General features: G+C 54.9%; 1 protein-coding gene across 3 annotated transcripts; it reads right to left on the bottom strand.

The window, feature by feature from the left end:
- Positions 1 to 1,207: 1,207 nt before the first annotated feature.
- LOC142430657 (long-chain-fatty-acid--CoA ligase ACSBG2-like) lies at positions 1,208 to 18,574 on the bottom strand. Of its 3 annotated transcripts, none has more exons than XM_075535680.1 (12): positions 18,413 to 18,574; positions 16,431 to 16,519; positions 13,733 to 13,853; positions 12,284 to 12,376; positions 8,512 to 8,661; positions 7,136 to 7,312; positions 3,755 to 3,936; positions 3,378 to 3,611; positions 2,909 to 3,126; positions 2,569 to 2,708; positions 1,463 to 1,649; positions 1,208 to 1,281 (listed from the first exon to the last, which is right to left on the bottom strand). In XM_075535680.1, exons 1-12 carry the CDS (start codon positions 18,557 to 18,559, stop codon positions 1,208 to 1,210), a joined length of 1,812 nt encoding a protein of 603 aa, XP_075391795.1. In that variant the 5' UTR covers positions 18,560 to 18,574. The 3 variants fall into 3 exon arrangements, with proteins under 3 accessions (XP_075391795.1, XP_075391784.1, XP_075391789.1); XM_075535669.1 differs by having other exon boundaries at positions 1,463 to 1,709; positions 12,293 to 12,376; XM_075535674.1 differs by having other exon boundaries at positions 1,463 to 1,709; positions 18,413 to 18,559.
- Between the last annotated feature and the right edge of the window lie 192 nt (positions 18,575 to 18,766).

The raw sequence follows: 18,766 nt of genomic DNA, 5'->3' as shown, positions 1-18,766 counted from the left end.
TGAATGTACTTGAGACCTGCGCTGTCCCACAGGTGGAGTCTAGCCTGTCAATCAGGTTGCAGCTTGATGACCTCATTTGAAAGCGTGATGGAAATAAAGAGGCCACACACACACACACTCTCCCTCTGCTTCGTCTTCCTGCTGATAAGCCACATGGAGCCACGCTGATGGTGCCAGAGCCCTGGAGCTGGAGGAGCCACGTGGAGACCCCTGCCAGTGCTGAGATGCCTCCCCTGCCACTGGATCCACAAGACTTTCCACCCACTGGTCTGTGATCTTCCTGAATTCAGCATCATTGCATGGCTGCATAAGTCTAAAGAAGAATTTATGGACTAGTATTGACATATGGGGTACTATCGGACATATGGACTTGATCTGAACTGGTCTGGAACGTTTTCTTAATGCACAATTGCTCTTTGATAGAAAGTTCTCTCTTACACATGAGTGTCTCTGGATTTGTTTCTCTAGTCCACCTGGACAATATCCCACAGTGTGTGTGTGTTGGGGTGGGGTAATTGTGGGAAAGGGGGAGAATATCACACAGTGTGGGGCAGTAATCGCGAAGGAGTCTGCATACTCAGTGGTTCAGACTTGAATGCCAACTGCAAGGTCAGTGGTTCGAACCCACCAGCTGCTCCGAGGGAAAAGAGGAGACTGTCTGCTCCCAAATAGATTGAGAGCCTCGGAAACTCACAGGGACTGTTCTACCCTGTCCTATGGGGTCTCTGGAAGCTGGACTTGACTGGACAGCAGGGGTTATTGTGATTGTTGTTTGCTGACTCTGCAGAGAAGGTGTGAGCTGAGGCCACACACGAGTCAGAACCCACCACAGCGTGTGTGATTGAAGGTGTGTGTTTGTGATGCCGGTGAATATGCACATTGGTGGGTACGTATGTGTGTGTAAATGAGAATGTGAAAGTGTTAAGAGTATGTATCTGTGTGTATGAGTACGCGAGATCGGGTGTGTGAGTGTGCACAAGGGGAGGGGATGTGAAAGTGCACGTGGGTGAGTAAAGTATGAATGTGTGATATGGTGTGTGTGTGTGTGCGACTGGGTGTGTAGGTGAGTCAAAGGGTGAGGGTGATACGGTGTGTGGATGGAAGTGTGAGAGTGGAGTGTGCATGCGTGTGGCTGACCGTGACCACACAGGCCCCTGGCCAGCCGGCCCTGTGCCCCCAGCATCTCAGCTCACTGTTGCATGTCCGGTCAGTGGTACAGGGCTTGGATCTGTAGCTTGTATTTCTCGGTTATAAACGGTCTCTTCATTTTGGTGGTTGGGCCTGTTGGGAGAGGAGGCGGTGGGCTCAGAGGCAGAGGGAGCCGCAATTCCACCTGCCCCCCCCCAGGCTCCCCGTGCACTTGTAGGGATGAAGTGGGACCCCCGCCCGTCCCTCCAGGCCACTCCCCACCCAGTCCCCCCACCACGCTGTGTGGGGCAGTGAGGACAGGAGCTCCACTCACCCAGCTCCCCGCCGGGGATGGAGAAGTCCTTCTCCAGGATGAGCCACTTCTGGATCTTCTGGGCGTTGGACACGGCCACCTCATTCACCTGGTCGATCCCCATCTGGATGGCCTTGTAGATGGGGGGGTCCTGCGCCTCCAAGATCTCCGTCACCGTGGACGCGTGGCTGCCCAGTTGCCGGCAGACCTTGATGGTGTCCGGGGTCAGTTTGTCCAGCGGCGCTCCAGTCATGGGGTCTATCTCGCACTGTGCGGGGAGACCGTTGTCACCGCAGACACCCCCGCCCCCCGCTGCACAGCCACAGGCCCTAGAGGCCAAGGAGCAGGTCCTCATTGGCTGGGAGCCTGGTGCCTTTTAGAAGCAGGGGTGATTTGACAGACTGCCCCCCCACACAAACACGTGTATGTGTTGGGTTCCTGAGCCTGGGGCCGTGGACATCAACACAGCTCCCCTCTACCCAACCCCCCGCCACTGGGGACAGGTGTCGATGTTAGGCTCATGAGTGGGCACTTGTGCTGCAGGTGTCTACAGCCAGGATCTCTGAGGGATACCTGGGCAGCCCAGGCACCGAGAAGCAGAGCTGGGGAGGTAGGTGCCACCCCACAGCAAAGATGATGCCAAGAAGCCTGGGGAACTGATTCCAAGGAGGGGCAAGGATGTGCTTCCTTTCCCCAGAACCAGCAAGTACCACAGCCTGGCCCCCGAGGCAAGGCCAGCGCCCTGAAATCAGCCTTCTAGCCTCCCAAACGACGAGAAAATGTTCTGTTGGTGAAAGCCGCCCCCTTTGTGGTCTTTCTGTTGTGGCGGGAAATGGCACGTGCCACATTAGGGCCAGACAGGTGGCTGGGAGCGGGAGCCTGAGTTCAGGTGCAAGGGGGAGGGCCAGCGTGGTTTCATGTCACCGAACGGCCCGTGGGGACCTGTATGGACAGGGTGCAGGTGTTGCTGCCTCTCCTCAGCAACAAGGGATGGGAAGCGTTACAAACAACCAAGAAGTTGGGGGTGGGGGGACGTCTTGAACCCTCTAGGAGGCCCTCCCCACGCTGAGGCCCCAGGAGGGTGTGCGAGCCAGGCGTGAGGCCCCCAGGCAGAGCCCCGGGGTCACCTTCAGCGTCAGCAGGATGCTCAGGAACTTGGCCCTGTCCCCCACCAGCATGGCGTTGCTAACGATGGGGATCTTCTCCTTGACCAGGTTCTCAATGGGGACCGGAGGCACGTTCTCGCCGCCGGCAGTGATGAGCAGCTCTGGGAGGGGGCAGGGCTCCGTCAGGGAGGGGGCCCAGGGGGGCAGCCCCACCCCGCCGACAGACCGACCGACACGCTGGCCGGGGTGGCATTGCTATGGCATGTGGGCCGGCGTTGCTGCTGGCATGAGGGGCACGATTGGGGCACAAGGAAGCTGTCCTCGCCCCCTGCCGCCCCACTGGCCCTGCCAGCCCCGGCACCTTTGATGCGTCCAGTGATGTAGAGGAAGTTCTGGTTGTCCATGCGGCCCAGGTCCCCCGAGTGCAGCCAGCCCTCCTCGTCGATGGCCTCCATGGTACTGTCCACCCTGTCCAGGTAGCCCATGAAGACGTGCCGGCCCCAGAAGCAGACCTCGCCGATGCCTTCTTTGTTCTGTTTGTACAGCATATTCTTGCAGCCGCTCAAGATCTTCCCACAACTGCAAGGGTACCATAGAGACGAGGTATCAGGTCCCCTCCACCCGTGCCCCACCACCCACCCACCCAGCTCCAAGCCCTGTGTCCCAGGAGCTCCAGTTGTTCAGGCACCGGGTTGCTAGCGGCCAGGAGGGCAGTCCAAAGCCCCTCTCCAACCCCCCCGCCAGCAGTACCCAGACAGGGATGCCCTCTGCAGAGAATGCCCCGGGTCCCTGCCCCCCAGCCCCAGTGGCACAGTGGTTTGGGCGGGCACCTGAGGACACGGTAGTTCTCCAGGCTGCACATGGTATGTGGCCCCGAGCTCTCACTCATGCCGTATAGCTCGAAGACGGGGATGTCCAGGCTGAGGAAGAACTCGGCCGTGTCCTGGGTGAGGGGGGCCGCCCCGCTGATGAAGAGCCGGCAGCGGTCCAGGCCCAGGGCGACCCGCACCTTGTTGAATACCAGGGCCTTGGCCACGCGGTAACTCATGGGCAAGTCGGATACCCTGCAGAGACCAGCGGGTCAATGACCCCGGAGCCCTGCCTGAGGGGGCTGGCAGGACACACACACACACACACACACACACACACACACACACACACACACTCCATGGAGAACGCCGAGCCCATCTGCGGGCCCCGCACCTACCCTATCATCCTTCTGCTGTTGATCTGAGTGCCCACGTTCCTCGCCCACTGGAAAACTTTCCTCTTCAGCGTGGACGATTTGTCACTGTTCTCCTTGATCTTCTCCTGCATCTTCTCCCAGATCCGGGGCACCCCCAGGAAGGTCGTCGGTCGCACGTCATGCAGGGTATTCACCAGGGTGCCCTGTTGGCAGACAGCATGGTCAGCCGTGCAGCCGCCCACACAGACCTGGTCTGACGGTCGGCCCATCCAGGGCTGGCTCCCTCCTCTGGGCTGATTTACGCACAGCCGAGACCACCCTGGCGGGGCCGAGGGGTAAGTGCTGGGGTGCTAGCTGCAGGATCAGTGGTTCACACCTGAGCAGGGGCTCTGCGGGGCAGATGAGGACCCCCCCTCAGCGCCCCCCCCCCCAAGCCAGGTAAAGACCAACAGCCTAAGAAACCCTAGCTGGCGCTGCTATGGGTTTGGAATCAACTATCAGAGGCAGTGGGCTGGACTCGGGTCTGGGATCTCACCCCGAGGAGCCTGGTGTCATGGTGAGTAACCGCTGGGTTGCTAATGGCAAGGTTGGCAGTTCAAACCTGCCAGCTGCCCCGAGGGAGAAAAATGAGACTGTCTGCTTCCTTACGAATTTGCATTGTAGTGTTGGAGAACAAGTACTGTGGACTGCTAAAAGGAGGAACCCCCATCTGTGTTGGAAAAAGTCAGGCCGAGGACTCTTTAGAGGCAAGGAGGGCAAGACTCTGTCTTACATATGAGGGGGTACTCCCCCCGAAAAAACTGGAATTGCTCTGAGCAGAGCTTTTGTAGTATGCATTTTGCCCACTAGGCGAGCATCCAGCAATTGGTGTCGCCTGGAAGGTTCTCTCGGGTCACAGTGAATTTTTTCCTAAAAGCAGTTTCGCTCAAACCTCATTTTTTGATGAAGGCCAATTTAAGAGAACAGCACATGCGTGGCTGTGAAATTTTGTTTCCTCCTTGGAAAATATGCCGCAGAAACGGTTGTGATGTTGAACACAGCTTACAGGGACAGCGCTGTGGGAAAAATGCAAGAGTACCAGGCGTTTTCTGATTTCAAACCTCATTCCGGACATCCGTCAACTTCCTGAATGGATGGAATTGTCGACAAAATTCATGCCCTTGTGCTCAAAGCCCAACAGTGGACCACTGAAGAGATGGGGAAGGCATTTGGGCTTGCTTGGACCTCGGTTCAGCACATTTAACAGAAGATTTGCTGAGGTTCCTCTTGCTAAGGGAACCAGACAAGAGTGTCCTCACCACCATGGTGTGAGGTGCTATGCAGTCGGCTCCGACCCATAGCCGCCCTGTGCACCGCAGAACGAAACACTTCCCGGTCCCGCCCCATCCTCACCATTGTTCCTACACCTGAGCCAGGGACACAGCCCCTGAGTCAGGCAGAGCAAGCACACTGCCATCGAGTCGACTCTGACGTACGGCTTTCTCAGGGTTGCTCCAACTTTACAGGAGTAGACAGCCCCTCTTTCTCCCTCAGGGAGACTGATGGGTCGGAACCGTGGACCCTGTCATTCTCGGCCCCACACTGACCCGACAGCACCACCAGGGGCTGGATCAATGGAACGGAATAAAAAAAATCAGAAGGGACACCTTATGATGATCAGTTGAGTTTCAATGAAAGTGCAAGGAATTCGAGAGGAGAAATATTAAAAACAACAAGAAGAATTTTAAGAATTTCAAAAACAAAGCTCAGCTTAGACCCCTTACTTCACACCATACACAAAATTAGCTCATCATGGATTACAGACCTAACTGTAAGGGATTAAAGCTAAAAGCCTTCCAGAAGAAAACCTGCGTGAACTTGGCCGGAGCAAGTTGATGTGTGACATCAACAGCACAATCCGTAGAAGGAGGAAAAATAACAACAAAGCCACCAATCAGACTTCAAGGAAGCTAAACACTTTTGCTGTTCCAAAGACACTCCAAGAAGACAAAAGGAGGAGCCACAGAACCAGGAGGAAGTACGTGGACCGCCCACGTCTGACAAGCCACAGAACCAGGAGGAAGTACGTGGACCGCCCACGTCTGATAAAGGACTTGTTAGCCAACAAGCGAGAACTTGCCGTGACAAGGCATCCAGCCAAAACTTTACGTGGGCAAAAGATCTGAACCGACACCTCACCAAAGGAGATAAAACGAGAGCCCGCCCGAGACTATGACTCTCTATGGAAGGAGAAAACCCCGTGTTTCACCTGAGGAGTGGCCGATGGTGTCCTGATCCTGTCGTTAGCAGCCCCGGGCGTGACCACCACCCACCAGGACTCCTGGAGGAAGTGCAGTAGGATATCCACCTAGTGGACAAAGCCTAAGCATCCGCCCTCCCTGTCGGTCCAGCGCCCCAGGGGGTGGGTACCCCTCTTTGAGGAGCACTGAGACAGCCCTAGGGCGGTTCTGCTTTGTTGTATAGGGTGGGCTTAGTCAGAGCCCACCTGACAGCACCCAGCACCACCACATCTCTAGGCACACGCACTATACACTCGCACTACGTACACACTCACAAGCTACACTTGCACTCCATACACTCACACTATACCCACACTACAATACACACTCACACTCCATACACTCACACTCTATACACTCACAGTCTATACTCACACACTATACACTCGCACTCCATACACTCGCACTATGTACACACTACATACACACTCACACTCCATACACTCACACGCTACACTCACACACTATACACACACTATACACTCGCACTATGTAAACACTCACACGCTACACCCGCACTCTATACACTCACACTATACACACACTATACACTCGCACTACGTACACACTCACTCTATACACTCGCACTCCATACACTCACACGCTATACACACTCACACGCTACACTCACACTCCATATACACACTGTATACACTCACACACTACACACACACTGTATACACACACTATACACTCACACTATACACACACTATATACACACACGTTATACACACACTACACACACTATATACACACACGTTATACACACACTACACACACTGCACACACACTATACACACACACACTATACACATTAGGTATCATTCACAGCTTCATCCTGGACTGCTCAGTGGATGGCACACACAAACACACACACACACACAGTAGGTATCATTCACACCTTCGCCTTGGATTGCTCAGTGGTCAGCCCACACTCCCAAACATGGGCGCCCTGACTTGAAAGAAGAAGAAAAGTTAAAGAACATGGCCGGCCGACTCTTCCCAAAGCTGTGAAGCAGGGGCCTGAGGAGGACAGAGAAAGGCCCCCTCCCTGAAGCTGCAGAGCATGGCTGTGAGGAAGCCAGGGTCCCATGAGCGGAACTCCCCCTGCCCACGTCTTACCCGCAGTGCGTCTGGCTGAGCAAAGTAGGTGAGCCCCCCGACCTTGATGGGTATCCACAGGTCCATTATCTGGGCTGCGACGTGGCTGAGGGGGAGGTAGCTGACCACCGTCTCCTGCTTCTCTGAGGCCAAAGACAGGCAGCACTCCCTGGACACGGCCCCGGACATCCACGTGATCTGGAACAAAAGCTGCCTTTACCATCCAGAGCGCCTTGCGGTTCGAACCCACCAGCTGCTCTGTGGCAGAAACAGGAGGTGGCCGGCTTCCATGAAGATCGACAGCCTCGTCGGCCATGGGAGGCAGCCCTGCGGGGGCAGCTTCCACTCTGTCCTCAAAGTCACTGCGAGTCACAGTCGACTCCATGGCAGTGGGGTTTTGATAATCAGCAGACATTACGTGCCAGGCCCTGCACGCGTGCACACACACACACACACAACACAATAAAGCCAAACTCACTGCCATTGAGTCAATTCAGCATTTGCGACCCTCTAGGACAGAGCAGAACTGCCCCTGGGGCGTTCAGAGACGACACTTCTTTATGGAGCAGAAAGCCTCATCTTTCTCCTGTGGAGCGGCTAGTGGTTTTGAATGACTGGCCTTGCAGTTAGCAGCACAATGTGTGTAACCACTATGCCACCAGGGTGCTCTCTCTCTATATATGTTATTTGTTCCTCTTCAAAACATGGGGCCATGATAACAATTCTCCCCATTCTACAGGCAGGAGAGGGGGCACAGCCAGGCGTGAATGAGCTGCAGAATGCAGCAAGCTGCTTCCGGGCTACGCAGAGCCTTTGTCCAGAGCTCAGCTGCTAACAAAAGACTGGCAATGAGAGCCGCAGAAGTAAAACCTGGCAATCCACCCCCCACCCCCCTCCCAGACACACACGTTAAGGGTGGCATTCAAGGAAAGCCCATGGGGGCAGTTCTACCATCTTGTCACCTGGGACAGCCATGAGTCAGAACTGGCTCAAAGGCACCCAGCCACCACTGGGTCTGGTGCAGGACACGGCTGGTCCACACAGAGTGACAGCGGAAGAAAGGCCTACCTTTGGGTCCCACAAGGAGCCCTAGGGCAGTACCAGTGGCCTCCCACATGGCAGTTCCGATCCACCCAAGTCAAGTGAGTCCTGAAAAGTCCGCTGCCCACGACAAGCCCTACCAGGTGCCCTTCCACTCAGACCCCCCTGGGGTCTCCTGAGTTGGAACCAAGCCGGCATGCTGACTGGTTAGGTTCTGGGGTCCAGAAACAGGAGGCTCAGAAGCTCTGAGTTCAGACCCCAGACCTCAGTCCCGCCCGGTGAGTTGAAGCAGATGGGAGGAAAGGCCCTCTGCTGGCCAAGTTTCCCATCCTGGGGCTGGCGGAGCAGGCTCTTACGTTGTCGTGGCTCAGCATTACGCCCTTGGGGTTGCCGGTGGTCCCCGAGGTGTAGATGACCACGGCGCACTGGTTGGGCTGCAGGCTGTCAAGGATCGGGTCTAGCTCGATATCAGGGACACTCGAACCAAGCTTCATGAAGTCGTCCCACTGCCAGAAGAGAGGAGAAACAGAGAGTGGGGTGTCCCGGTGTGAGCGGGTGGGGGCCTGCCCAGGATTTCCCCTTCCTCAGTGGGAGATAACAGTCCCCAAGGGCAAAAGCCATTTGTGCTTGGCAGCCAACCAAGAGGTTGGCAGTTCCAGTCTACCCCAGGGTCAGCATGGGAAAAAAGGTCCTTAGGATGGCAGCCACACAAGCGCTGTGGGACAGCTCTACTTTGTGCCACACGGGGGTGCCAGCCACAGAACCACTATGTGACAGTTCTACCAGTGCCACACGGGGGCACCAGCCATGCGATTGCTATGGGGCAGTTCTTGGTGTAATCACCTGGTCCTCAATGGGTTTTTGTGTTCATCCCTTTGGGCTCCACAGAGAGGGCCTGGTGGCACAAAGGTCTAAAGGGCTTGGCTACTATAAAAAAGGTTGTTGTTCAAACCCACTGAGAGGAGGCCCAGAAGAGAAGCCTGTTGATCTACTTCCATTAAAAAAAAATAAAACCAGACCCCAGGAAAAACCTAATGGAGTGCAGCTAGCCAGTCTTGCATACCCAGCTACTCGTGGGCAGGGTCATTGCACAGTGGGTTGGACGGGCCAGTTCATGGGAGCTCGCCAATGTTCCTTAAGGATCTCTTTCCAGGCTGGCATCGCCAGGGGGTAGCACTAGCCCCATGGTAACTGGTCCAGCATGGCTTACTGGTACCTAGTCATTGGAGGTCAAAGAGGCCATCCCCCATCCCCAGTCCATCCGATGTGATGCCTTCTCTCCCACCCAACAGTCTGATGGTGGCCACTTGGAACCTCTGGAAAGTCTAGCCTGGAACTGTTGTTTTTACTCAGTTGGGCCATTATCCTGGGATTCCAAGCCAAACCTGCTGCCACGGCGACCGTTCTGATTCTTAGTGAACCAACTGAGAGAGACGCAGAACTCCCCCTGTGGGTTTCCAAGACTGTAATTCAGTGGTTCTCAACCCTCCTAATGCTGTGACCCTTTACTACAGTTCCTCATGTGGTGATGACCCCCAACCAGAAAATTATTTTCGTTGGTACTTCATCACTGTCATTTTGCTACTGTGATGAATCGGGCGGCGCCTGTGAAAGGTTGTTCAGTCCCCAAAGGGGTCGCGACTCAGGTTGAGAACTGCTGCTGTAATTCTTTGCGGGAGTAGAAAGCCTCATCTTCCGCCCCAGCCCCTGCCCCACGCACAGCAGCTGGGGGTTTCGAACTGCTGACCTTGCAGTGAGCAGGCCCCTGCATAACTCACTATGCCACCAGGGCTCCTCATCTTGGGACTAGTGTTTGTGTGTGGTGTTTTGCTTTGAATTCGGGTTATATTATTGCTGTGGAAAATAATAGGCACAGCCAAATCAGGCACCCATTCCACTTCTCCATGTACAATTCTGAATTGTTCCTCCCCCGCTCGACATGCCCAGTGTGTAGTTCGGTGTCAGGTAGTACGGTCGCAGTACTGGGGAGGCTTGTGTGTTACTGGAAGCTCTGTCGCTAGTATTTCACATGCTAGCAGGAGCACCCAGAAGAGATCAGGTTTCAGCAGAGCTTCCAAACGAGGAACAGACTACGTGACGAAGAAGGCGTAGGCCAGCGGTTCTCAACCTGTGGGTCGTGACCCCTTGGGGGGAGCGTTCAGCGACCCTTTCACAGGGGTCGCCCGATTGATAACAGTAGCAGAATGACAGTGATGAAGTAGCAACAAAACTAACTTTATGGTTGGGGTCACCACCATGAGGAACTGTACGAAAGGGTCGCGGCATAAGGAAGATTGAGAACCACTGGCGTAGGCGTGGCTCCAGAGGCATTAGCCACGGAAAGCCTTCTGGACAGCAGCGGAGCATTGTGAGATATCGAGAACCTCGTGGACCGAAGAGAACCTTGTCCGGCAGTGTCAGAAGCACTCAGCACTCGTGGCTGAGGACACGATGGATGGGCGCCGTGCCTGACACAAGGGCTCATTCGTAACAATTGTGAGGGTGATGCAGGACCAGGGGGGGTTTTGTTCCATGTAGGTAGGAGGGTCGCTATGAGTCGGATCAACTCGATGGTACCTGACCACAACTCAAGCAAGAACTCATTGCTCCCTAAGCGTCTGAATCTAACCTTTCCGCTTGCTGCTGCCCATTGGATTCCCCATAAAAAAAACTAACTGGCCTGGGCGCAATTCTGACTCATAGCAACCCTACAGAACAGTACAGAACTGCTCAGTAGGGTTTGTGAGGCTGTAATCATGACAGAGATAGGCCGGCTCATCTTTCTACCTCGGGGCAGCTGGTCGGTTGGAATGACTGACTTTATACAACACTTGAGAGATTGTTACAAATTGAGGGAGGCCGGGGAAGACACTGGGGTTTTGCAAGAATTAAAGGCAACAAAGGTAAAATCGATGGAAAGAGAAAAAAAGGGGTGGAATGTAATCCAAGGTCCAAGGATTGGTCTTCTATCGCCTGGGGCAAAAGAGGAAAGAGAATCAGGAATAGGAGGACCACCCAGATGGGCAGCTAGTTGTCTCCATGAGCACTGCCCCCCGAGCTCTGAAATCTCTAGTACTAGATATTGCCCTATTACCATTACTGAATATTTTCATCAAAGATCCTATAGGAAAACCCTGACCAAAAGAGGGGAGTGTGTGAGACAAAATACCACATCCTCACAGACTCTAGACTCTCTGGAGCCCAGATGAACGCTGGCACTTCTACCTCGAGACACTATATAAAACTTAAATTTACATTAAAAAATGTTCCCTGAAGTCTTCCTTAAACCAAACAAGACATTGGCTTATTTAGAGCAGCATGTTTGCCTTGGACATCGGGCTGTTTTGAAGAATTATCTAGATGGATCAAACTGACCACTGCCCCTGGAAATGGCCGAGAGAAAGCTGAGGCGGCGCTGAGCCCACGCCCTTTCCAGGGGGAAGAGCAGTTCCAATGTGAGGAATGGAATCCACCTCGCTGGAGGGGACACAGAGACACTGTTGAACTGGGGTCTGTTTTGCTGCGCACACATTCAGCGACAAGAACCGAAACCAAAGGAAGTTGCCACCCAAGTCCCTTCCCCAGAACTCTGTGGCTACCTTGGTGGGCAGAGTGGCAGGACTCGCGTTATCTGACCTCCGAGGCTGAACCACCGTGCCAGGCGCCTCTGATGGGCTCAAACCTCATGTCAGGAAGACAAAAAAGAGTCCCAAAGAACCCCCCCACCCCCACCTGCTTCCGCTGCTCAAAACTCACTTCTGATTTGCAAGGCCCCGCCCTCTTTATAAGCCATCACCTGCTCCCTATCAAAGGCTCCCAGCACTTCTCTAGGGAAGGTTTACCCACCTCCCCTGGCAATGCCTCACACACTGTCTTTGCCCCATTTCCTTTAAAAGGCCACACCCACTTCCTTTGCTCACGCCCACTTTCACTGGAAGACCACGCCCCCTTCCTTTGCTCGCACCCGCTTTCGTTGGAAGGCCACGCCCCTTCCTTTGCTCACGCCCACTTTCTTTGGAAGACCACGCCCCCTTCCTTTGCTCACGCCCACTTCCTTTTCTATGCCACGCCCGCTTCCCCCACCGGTCCCTCCCCTGTGCAGGTCGGCCTATCCCTTCACGCACTTACAGAGTACACAGAGAACTCGCTGCTGATGGTGTCGTCCAGAGGCAACTTGTATTGGACGATGGCTTTTAAGGTCTCCAGCTTGCCGGGTGAAATCTGAAAGGAAATGCCCTGCGGGTCTCACAGCAGCCCAGCTCCGGGACGCCTCCTGTCTCAGTGCTGCCCTAAGATGACCGGTCCTCCCCTGGTGGGTTCTTTGTGGCCCCAGCAGCTCCAATAGAAAGACAAGAGCCTCCCTCCAAACACAACAAAAGGAAGACAAACTCACTGCCACTGAGTGATTCAGACTCACAGCGACCCTACAAGACAGGGCAGACCCGTCCCTGTGAGTTTTACAGGAGTCAACAGGCCTGTCTTCCTCCCGTAGAACTGGCTGGGGGGGGTTTGCACTGCTGACCTGGCAGCGGCCAGCCTGACGGACGTGCAACCGCTCCGCCAGCGTAGTTACACGTACAGCCAGGAGGAGGCTATTTACCAGGGAAACCCTGTCCCTCAGATGGCATCGGGCTGCACCATCAGCATGGGAACTCGACTTCTCCCTGGAAGGGCTCCTTCAAGTACAAGCCACATTCTAGAATCTATTGGGAAGACTCGCCCAACCTATCGGTTGGTGTTTTAGCTAAAAACAGCAAGAGCACAACAGTAGCCAGCTCTGGTTCCTAGCAGCCGCAGGTGTGCCAGCACTCCACGCGGTTTTCCACGGCTGACTGCTCAGAGGTGGATTGCCAGGCCTTTCTCCGAGGCCCTCTCCGGCCTTCCAGGTAGCAGCCGAGTGCATTAACTGTTCCCACCATCCAGAAAACCGGCAAGTTGGAGCCAGGCATTCCATGAAAGATGCTGGAACCTTGTGCCTAAAAGTGAAGTACAGAACTCCATCCCTCCCCCACCCCACCCTTGATCACATTCCTTCAAAGACACCACAAGGGGGAAAAATCAGAGCCTGGAAGCGAAGAGCGAATTCTTACTCTGTGTGCATGTTGCTCACTTGAGCAGCGTCCCCATGGGGCAAAGGGAAATCGGGCCGGCATTGCAGCATCAAACCACCAACAGGGAGAAGCAAATACAGCTACGAAGGCCAAGCACAGAGTTAGTAAGAGAGCTGGGGCGGCCAGGTACCAGAAAGAGGGGAAACAGGAAGCAGAGAGAAGTCGCGGAAGGAGAAGACAAACCCATGGCAGGTATGGAGACAGTGACAAGACCCGAGGAAAGCGACCAGGAACAGAAGTGAGCTTCTACTAGACAGAGAGAATGTGCCCCGCCGTGAGAACGCGGAAACGCATTTCTCAGCGGAGGCTGCGTGGGAATTCACCGCCCGCAAGGCCCGCTTTGCTCCTGGGATCTCACAGGATCACCAACGCCCAACCCACAATGCCTTTCAACATCTACCTGAGCAGACACCTGAGTTTGGGGTGGGGTGGGGGTGGGGGCGGGGAGCGCTGGGCAGAAGTTTACCGAAAGGATTTTCTGTAGCTGTTGGCTATTTTCAACCAGTAAGACGTTGACCTTGGCGTGAGTGATGACAAACTCGCAGGCCTCCGCAGAGTTGGTGGCGTAGATGCCCACGCAGAGGCCCCTAGGGAGAGAAAGCGCAGGCGTGTGGGTGCATGCCTACGGATCAAGATACAGCCATCATGATGGCGCCAGCATCGTAAAGGAAGAAAGCGGGGAAGGATGGGTTTCACACGGAAGGAAAAGATGTTGAAGGCCACGCTGAGGTCAGACCTGGGGAGGGAGGAGGGGCCAAAGCGGCAGCAGAAATAAACACCTACTACACTGCATGGGGTTTGCTGGGCCACGGTCACCGTTTTTGATGAGATGGGCTCATATATAACGACATATCGTCTATATTATTTAATTTTGTATGTTATTTATTATCTTCTTTTTGGCATGTGTGACACTCCACACATGAAAGAAAAACCAATAATACAAGGGATAAAATAATAATTGTTATTATTATGATTTTATTTTTAAGGAGAGAAGGGGTGCTGCCTTAACCCCTCCGGATTCCTTATCCGTGAGACTTACCTACACACCGATCTGGTCAGAGCATGAGGAATAAGAGTAAAATTGAAAATGACGTCAATTCTCTTGTGATGGACACACTGAGAGAGAGAGAGAATCACGGGGACAGCAGCTCTGTGATGTCATTTTGGCCACAGGAAGCAGCTAACCAAATCCAGCACAGGGCCATCTAGTCGATTCTGGATTAGTTCTGTCCTAGGGGAACAGAGCAGTGCCTGCTGGGATGGCCAAGGCTGTGGTGGGTCTGTGGGGTAGGGATTGGGCTGCTGACGCAAAGGTTGATGGTTCAAACCCATGAGCAGCTCCGAGGGAGTAAAGCAGTGGTTCTCAACCTGTAGGTCTTGACCCCTTTGGGGGTCAAATGACCCTCACAGGGGTCGCCTGATTCATAATAGCAGCAAAATGGTAATTATGAAATAGCAACAAAAATAATGTTATGGTTGGGGGTCACCACCACATGAGGAACTGTATGAAAGGGTCACGGCATGAGGAAGGTGGAGAACCGCTGCGTCAGGCTTACAGTTTTGGGAACCCTATACAGATAGGGTCACTGTGACCCGGCATCTCGACTGGGTGGCAGTGGGTTTGGTTGGGTAATCTTGACGGGAGCAGGTGGCCAGCCTCATATTTCTTCCACAGAGCAGCCGGTGGGTTTGAACTGCTGCCCTTTTGGTTTAATCACTGAGCCCCTCCACATCACAGATGAAGCAGCTGAGCCCCAGGGCAGTGATGTCATTTGCTTGTTCCAGGCCACACCACATGTAACGCCAATGGGCTGTCTGCCCCTTTGTTCTTGTTCCCGGCCATGCCAGGGCCGGAATGTGGTGTATCCATTGTGACCTTAATCTACAATTTACCTGATGGCTAGTTCCCTTTGTGGTGTTTCTGTTCCAGTATTGTCTTTCTTTAAAAGGACGTGTGTGTGTGTGTGTGTGGTGTTGTTGTGAAAGGCCGTTGAGTTGGCTCTGACTCATATGACCCTGTGTCTGACAGAACGAAGCATGGCCGGCCCTGCGCCAGCTTCACAATCGCTCTTGTGTTTGAGCCCCGGGTTGCAGCCCCTGTGGCCGGCCGTCTTGCCAAATGCCTTCCTCTTCTCCACTGCCCTTTCCCTTACCCAGCCTAATGTCCTGCTCCAGGGACTGGTCTCTCCTGACAACATGCCCAAAGTGGGTGAGATGAAGTCTCCCCATCCTTGCTTCTAAGGAATATTCTGGCTGTATTTCTTCCAAGGCAGGTCTGCTTGGGGGTTTGGGGGGCAGTCTGTGTTGCTTTCAATATGTTTCACCAGCACCCAAATGCAAAGGCATGGGTTCTTCTCAGGTCTTCCGTATTCAATGTCCAGCTTCCACGTGCATACTGAACAACTGAAACACCACGGCTTGAGCCGCGAGCGCCCACGTCCTCAAAGTCAGTGGCCTCTTGGTTCTTCAACCCATGTTGGAGGTCTTTTGCAGTACATTTGCCCCAGGCAATGCATCTGTGACCTCTTGGCTGCTGCTGCTCTGAGCATTGATGGACATGCGCGTGGTGAAGTAGAGGAAGGAAGGATCCCACCCAGGGATACACTCTTGTTGTACAGGCTGCCCCTCCCCCACAACCGAGAAGGACCTGACCCCGAATGCCAGTCGTGCTGAGAAGAGGAGAAAGCCCGAGTTAAGCAGGGACCACGGATCTCTCCTTTTAGGATCATCCTCAAGAGACCTGATGGGGTGGTGGGTTTTACATTGGGCTGCTAACCATAAGGTCAGCAGTTCAAAGCCACCAGCTGGCCAGTGGGAGGAAGAAGAGGCTCTTCCCACCCCCCTCCTCCTCCTCCCCCCACCACCCCTCACTCTCAGCAGACCTCCCATTTGTCATGTGGACATCCACAGTGACAAGGCCCAGTCACACACAGAATAACACGCACTCGGAGTCTGGAATCTTCCATCCGATGGATGCAATCAGACGGGAGTCACTGTGCACGGATTTGTGGGCGTGTCTTCCTAGCGGGGACCCTCCGACCCCCACCCCCGGGGCGGGGGGGGGTGTCTCCGCCTCAAAAGCCTTTGCGTGGCTCAGTCGGAACCAGCGGGAACGGGGGCGGGGCCGGGGCTCCTCCCACCTCGAGCCCAGGGGATGCCCTTACCCTGCCATGATGCTGCCGATGGCAGCGATAAACCACTCCACCGAGTTGAACCCCAGCAGGCCGACTCCGTTGAAGCGCTCCAGACCCAGCTGGGAAGGCAAAAAATGGAAACATTACCTTTGCGCGGGGCTTCCAGGTGTCCCCGGGCTCTTGAGACACACGCACGCGGATTCACAGTCGCACAGTCCCTGCAAGAGCAGAGGCGTTGACCCTAAAGCCTGGGGTGGGGAGGGGTTGGGGGTGGGGAGGGGGGAAGCGGCTCTCAGAGCGCCATGGAGGGCCTCCGAGTGGTGGCGCCTCCATGCGGCGCAGAGTGGAACTGCACCCCACCGCGTTTCGTGGCCAGGCCTTTCTTCCGAGGGGCTGCAAAACAGCCAACCCTTTCGGTTCGCACTCCAGCGCTGACCCTGGGACTCCGGCTGAGCACACGGGGGTGGGGGGGGGTTGCGGGGTGTGTGTGCCTGGGCGTCTGGGGTGGCGGTGGGGCATCTTGGAATTCTCTCCACCCCGCTTACTGGATGGGGCGGTCAAGGATAATGTTTCTGATGTTGGCAAAACTAGAGGGAGACAGTCTGCTGACCGTGGAGAGGGGGTTCGATGGAGACAATTCCTGGATCGGAATCCAGCTCCTCTGTGGGAGCGTCCCTGTGGCAGCCAAAAGCTAAAGAAGCAAACACTCACTGCTCTGGAGCCTATTCCAACACTTAGTCTTGCCTTGCTCCCAGGGAGCAGCAGTTGGTTCCATACTGCTGACCTTGTGGCTAACAACCCAGTGTGTAACCCGCCATGCTATCGGGGCTCCTTAACAAAAGGCCAGAAACACCTTACATGCCTGTGCGATGGGGGCTGGTGTTACGTCCACGTCTGCAGCCGTGGAAGGCACTCAGAGCGACCCCCAGTGATTCTCTCTTCCGGGTATTTCGGATTCCGTCCCCTCCCCTCCCTCATGATGGGCAATCACCGGACTATTAAAGATCCTATGGTTCCTATCTCAGTTGTTCCCTCTCTCCCTGACTTCACTCTTTCTTAGGGAGGTCAGCTGCCAGGCTGTAAGGACACAGAAGGAATCCATGGAGAGAGCCAAAGGATGAGGAGCCGAGACCTTGTGCCTGCTGTCGGCCACCGGAGGGCACTGATGAGCAGAGCCCCAGATGGTGCGGCCCCAGGACAGACCCTGAGCAGGACACTCACTACGCTGAGACTTCTGGACCCAGAGAAACGGTGTGATGGTTAAGTGGCTCGCTGAGTTCCGGGATCAATTGTCACGCAGCCACTGTTAACGCACACATAGAGATAGGAGCTTTGTGGAGGCCGGGGGACCCCACGAGATACAGGATATTGGGTATCACCGGCTACTGCATGGGTAAAAATGTGCGTGTGCGCGAATCTGTTGCCGGTAGCTCCATCCCACGGGTGACCGTGTTTTCCTGGCGGACATCGTCACAGAAACAGCCGGGCCTTTTTGTCCTTGGCTCCGTTGGGTGGCTTCAGACCACCAGCTCTTGGTTAGAAGCCAGGATTAGACTGTTTACAACACCCAGAGGTTGTAAACTAGAGAACACAGCGTCTTTCTCCCACCAGTGCACACCCAGTGCACAGAGGGAAGCCAGCTCACCAAGAATCAAAGGGACCGCCTGCCAGTTACCCGGTGGGTCCTTCAGCACCTGTGGCTTTTGAGCCTTAAGTATGAGGTCTGAGAGACACACGGGGCACCGTGGGTGATGGTGGACTGGATGGCGCTGTTTAAGGTCCCTGGGTTGGTGCCAATTGCATGCGCTTGAGTACTAGTCTGGAGACTGGCAGTCCGGACTCTTCCCGGTGTGCCACGGAAGAAAGGTCTGGTGATCAGCTTCACTGAAAACGCCAATGAAGAGGCGTAATGGACTTGATAGCAGCGTGTGCCATGTGCCTGTGTTTGGCCCGTGCAGCCAGTTCGGAGTGTGTGAGGGGATCACCGATGAGGGAACAAGGGACTCCTGTACCTTGAGGAAGGCTTTGGCTGCCTTCCGACACGCCTCGTAGTACTGGTTGTAATTCAGAAATTCCCACTGGTTGTTGACCATCCAGCCGACGGCCGAGTAAGTCCCGAACCGGCTGACTGACTCCCGCAAATACTCGGGGATGGTCATCGGAGCCTCGTGGCCCGGCCCGTGCTTCATGAGCCTCAGTTGCACCTCCCCGTTCCGATGGGTGGTCCACAGCCGCAGACCATCTGCAACAATCACGGGGGTGGGATAGTGGGTGATTTTACACAAGGAGTTGTTTTCTGGGAAGGGTGTGGGGGTGGGGGGGGGTCGGAGAGAGAGGGTCTTTTAGTTCTCAGGGGCTGAGACTTG

This window comes from Tenrec ecaudatus, chromosome 1 (assembly GCF_050624435.1).
Source record: "Tenrec ecaudatus isolate mTenEca1 chromosome 1, mTenEca1.hap1, whole genome shotgun sequence".
Lineage (NCBI taxonomy): Eukaryota > Metazoa > Chordata > Mammalia > Afrosoricida > Tenrecidae > Tenrec > Tenrec ecaudatus.
This window is presented reverse-complemented; position numbering and strand designations above follow the sequence as displayed.

Coding starts and splice junctions, on each gene's coding strand:
- LOC142430657 (XM_075535674.1), bottom strand. CDS start 18,559: ATGACCATCCCCGAGTATTTGCGGGAGTCAGTCAGCCGGTTCGGGACT. Junction 3,612..3,754: donor AACAGCAGAAGGATGATAGG/GTAGGTGCGGGG, acceptor TGGTCTCTGCAG/GGTATCCGACTTGCCCATGA. Junction 2,709..2,908: donor CATCACTGGACGCATCAAAG/GTGCCGGGGCTG, acceptor GCCCCCTCCCAG/AGCTGCTCATCACTGCCGGC.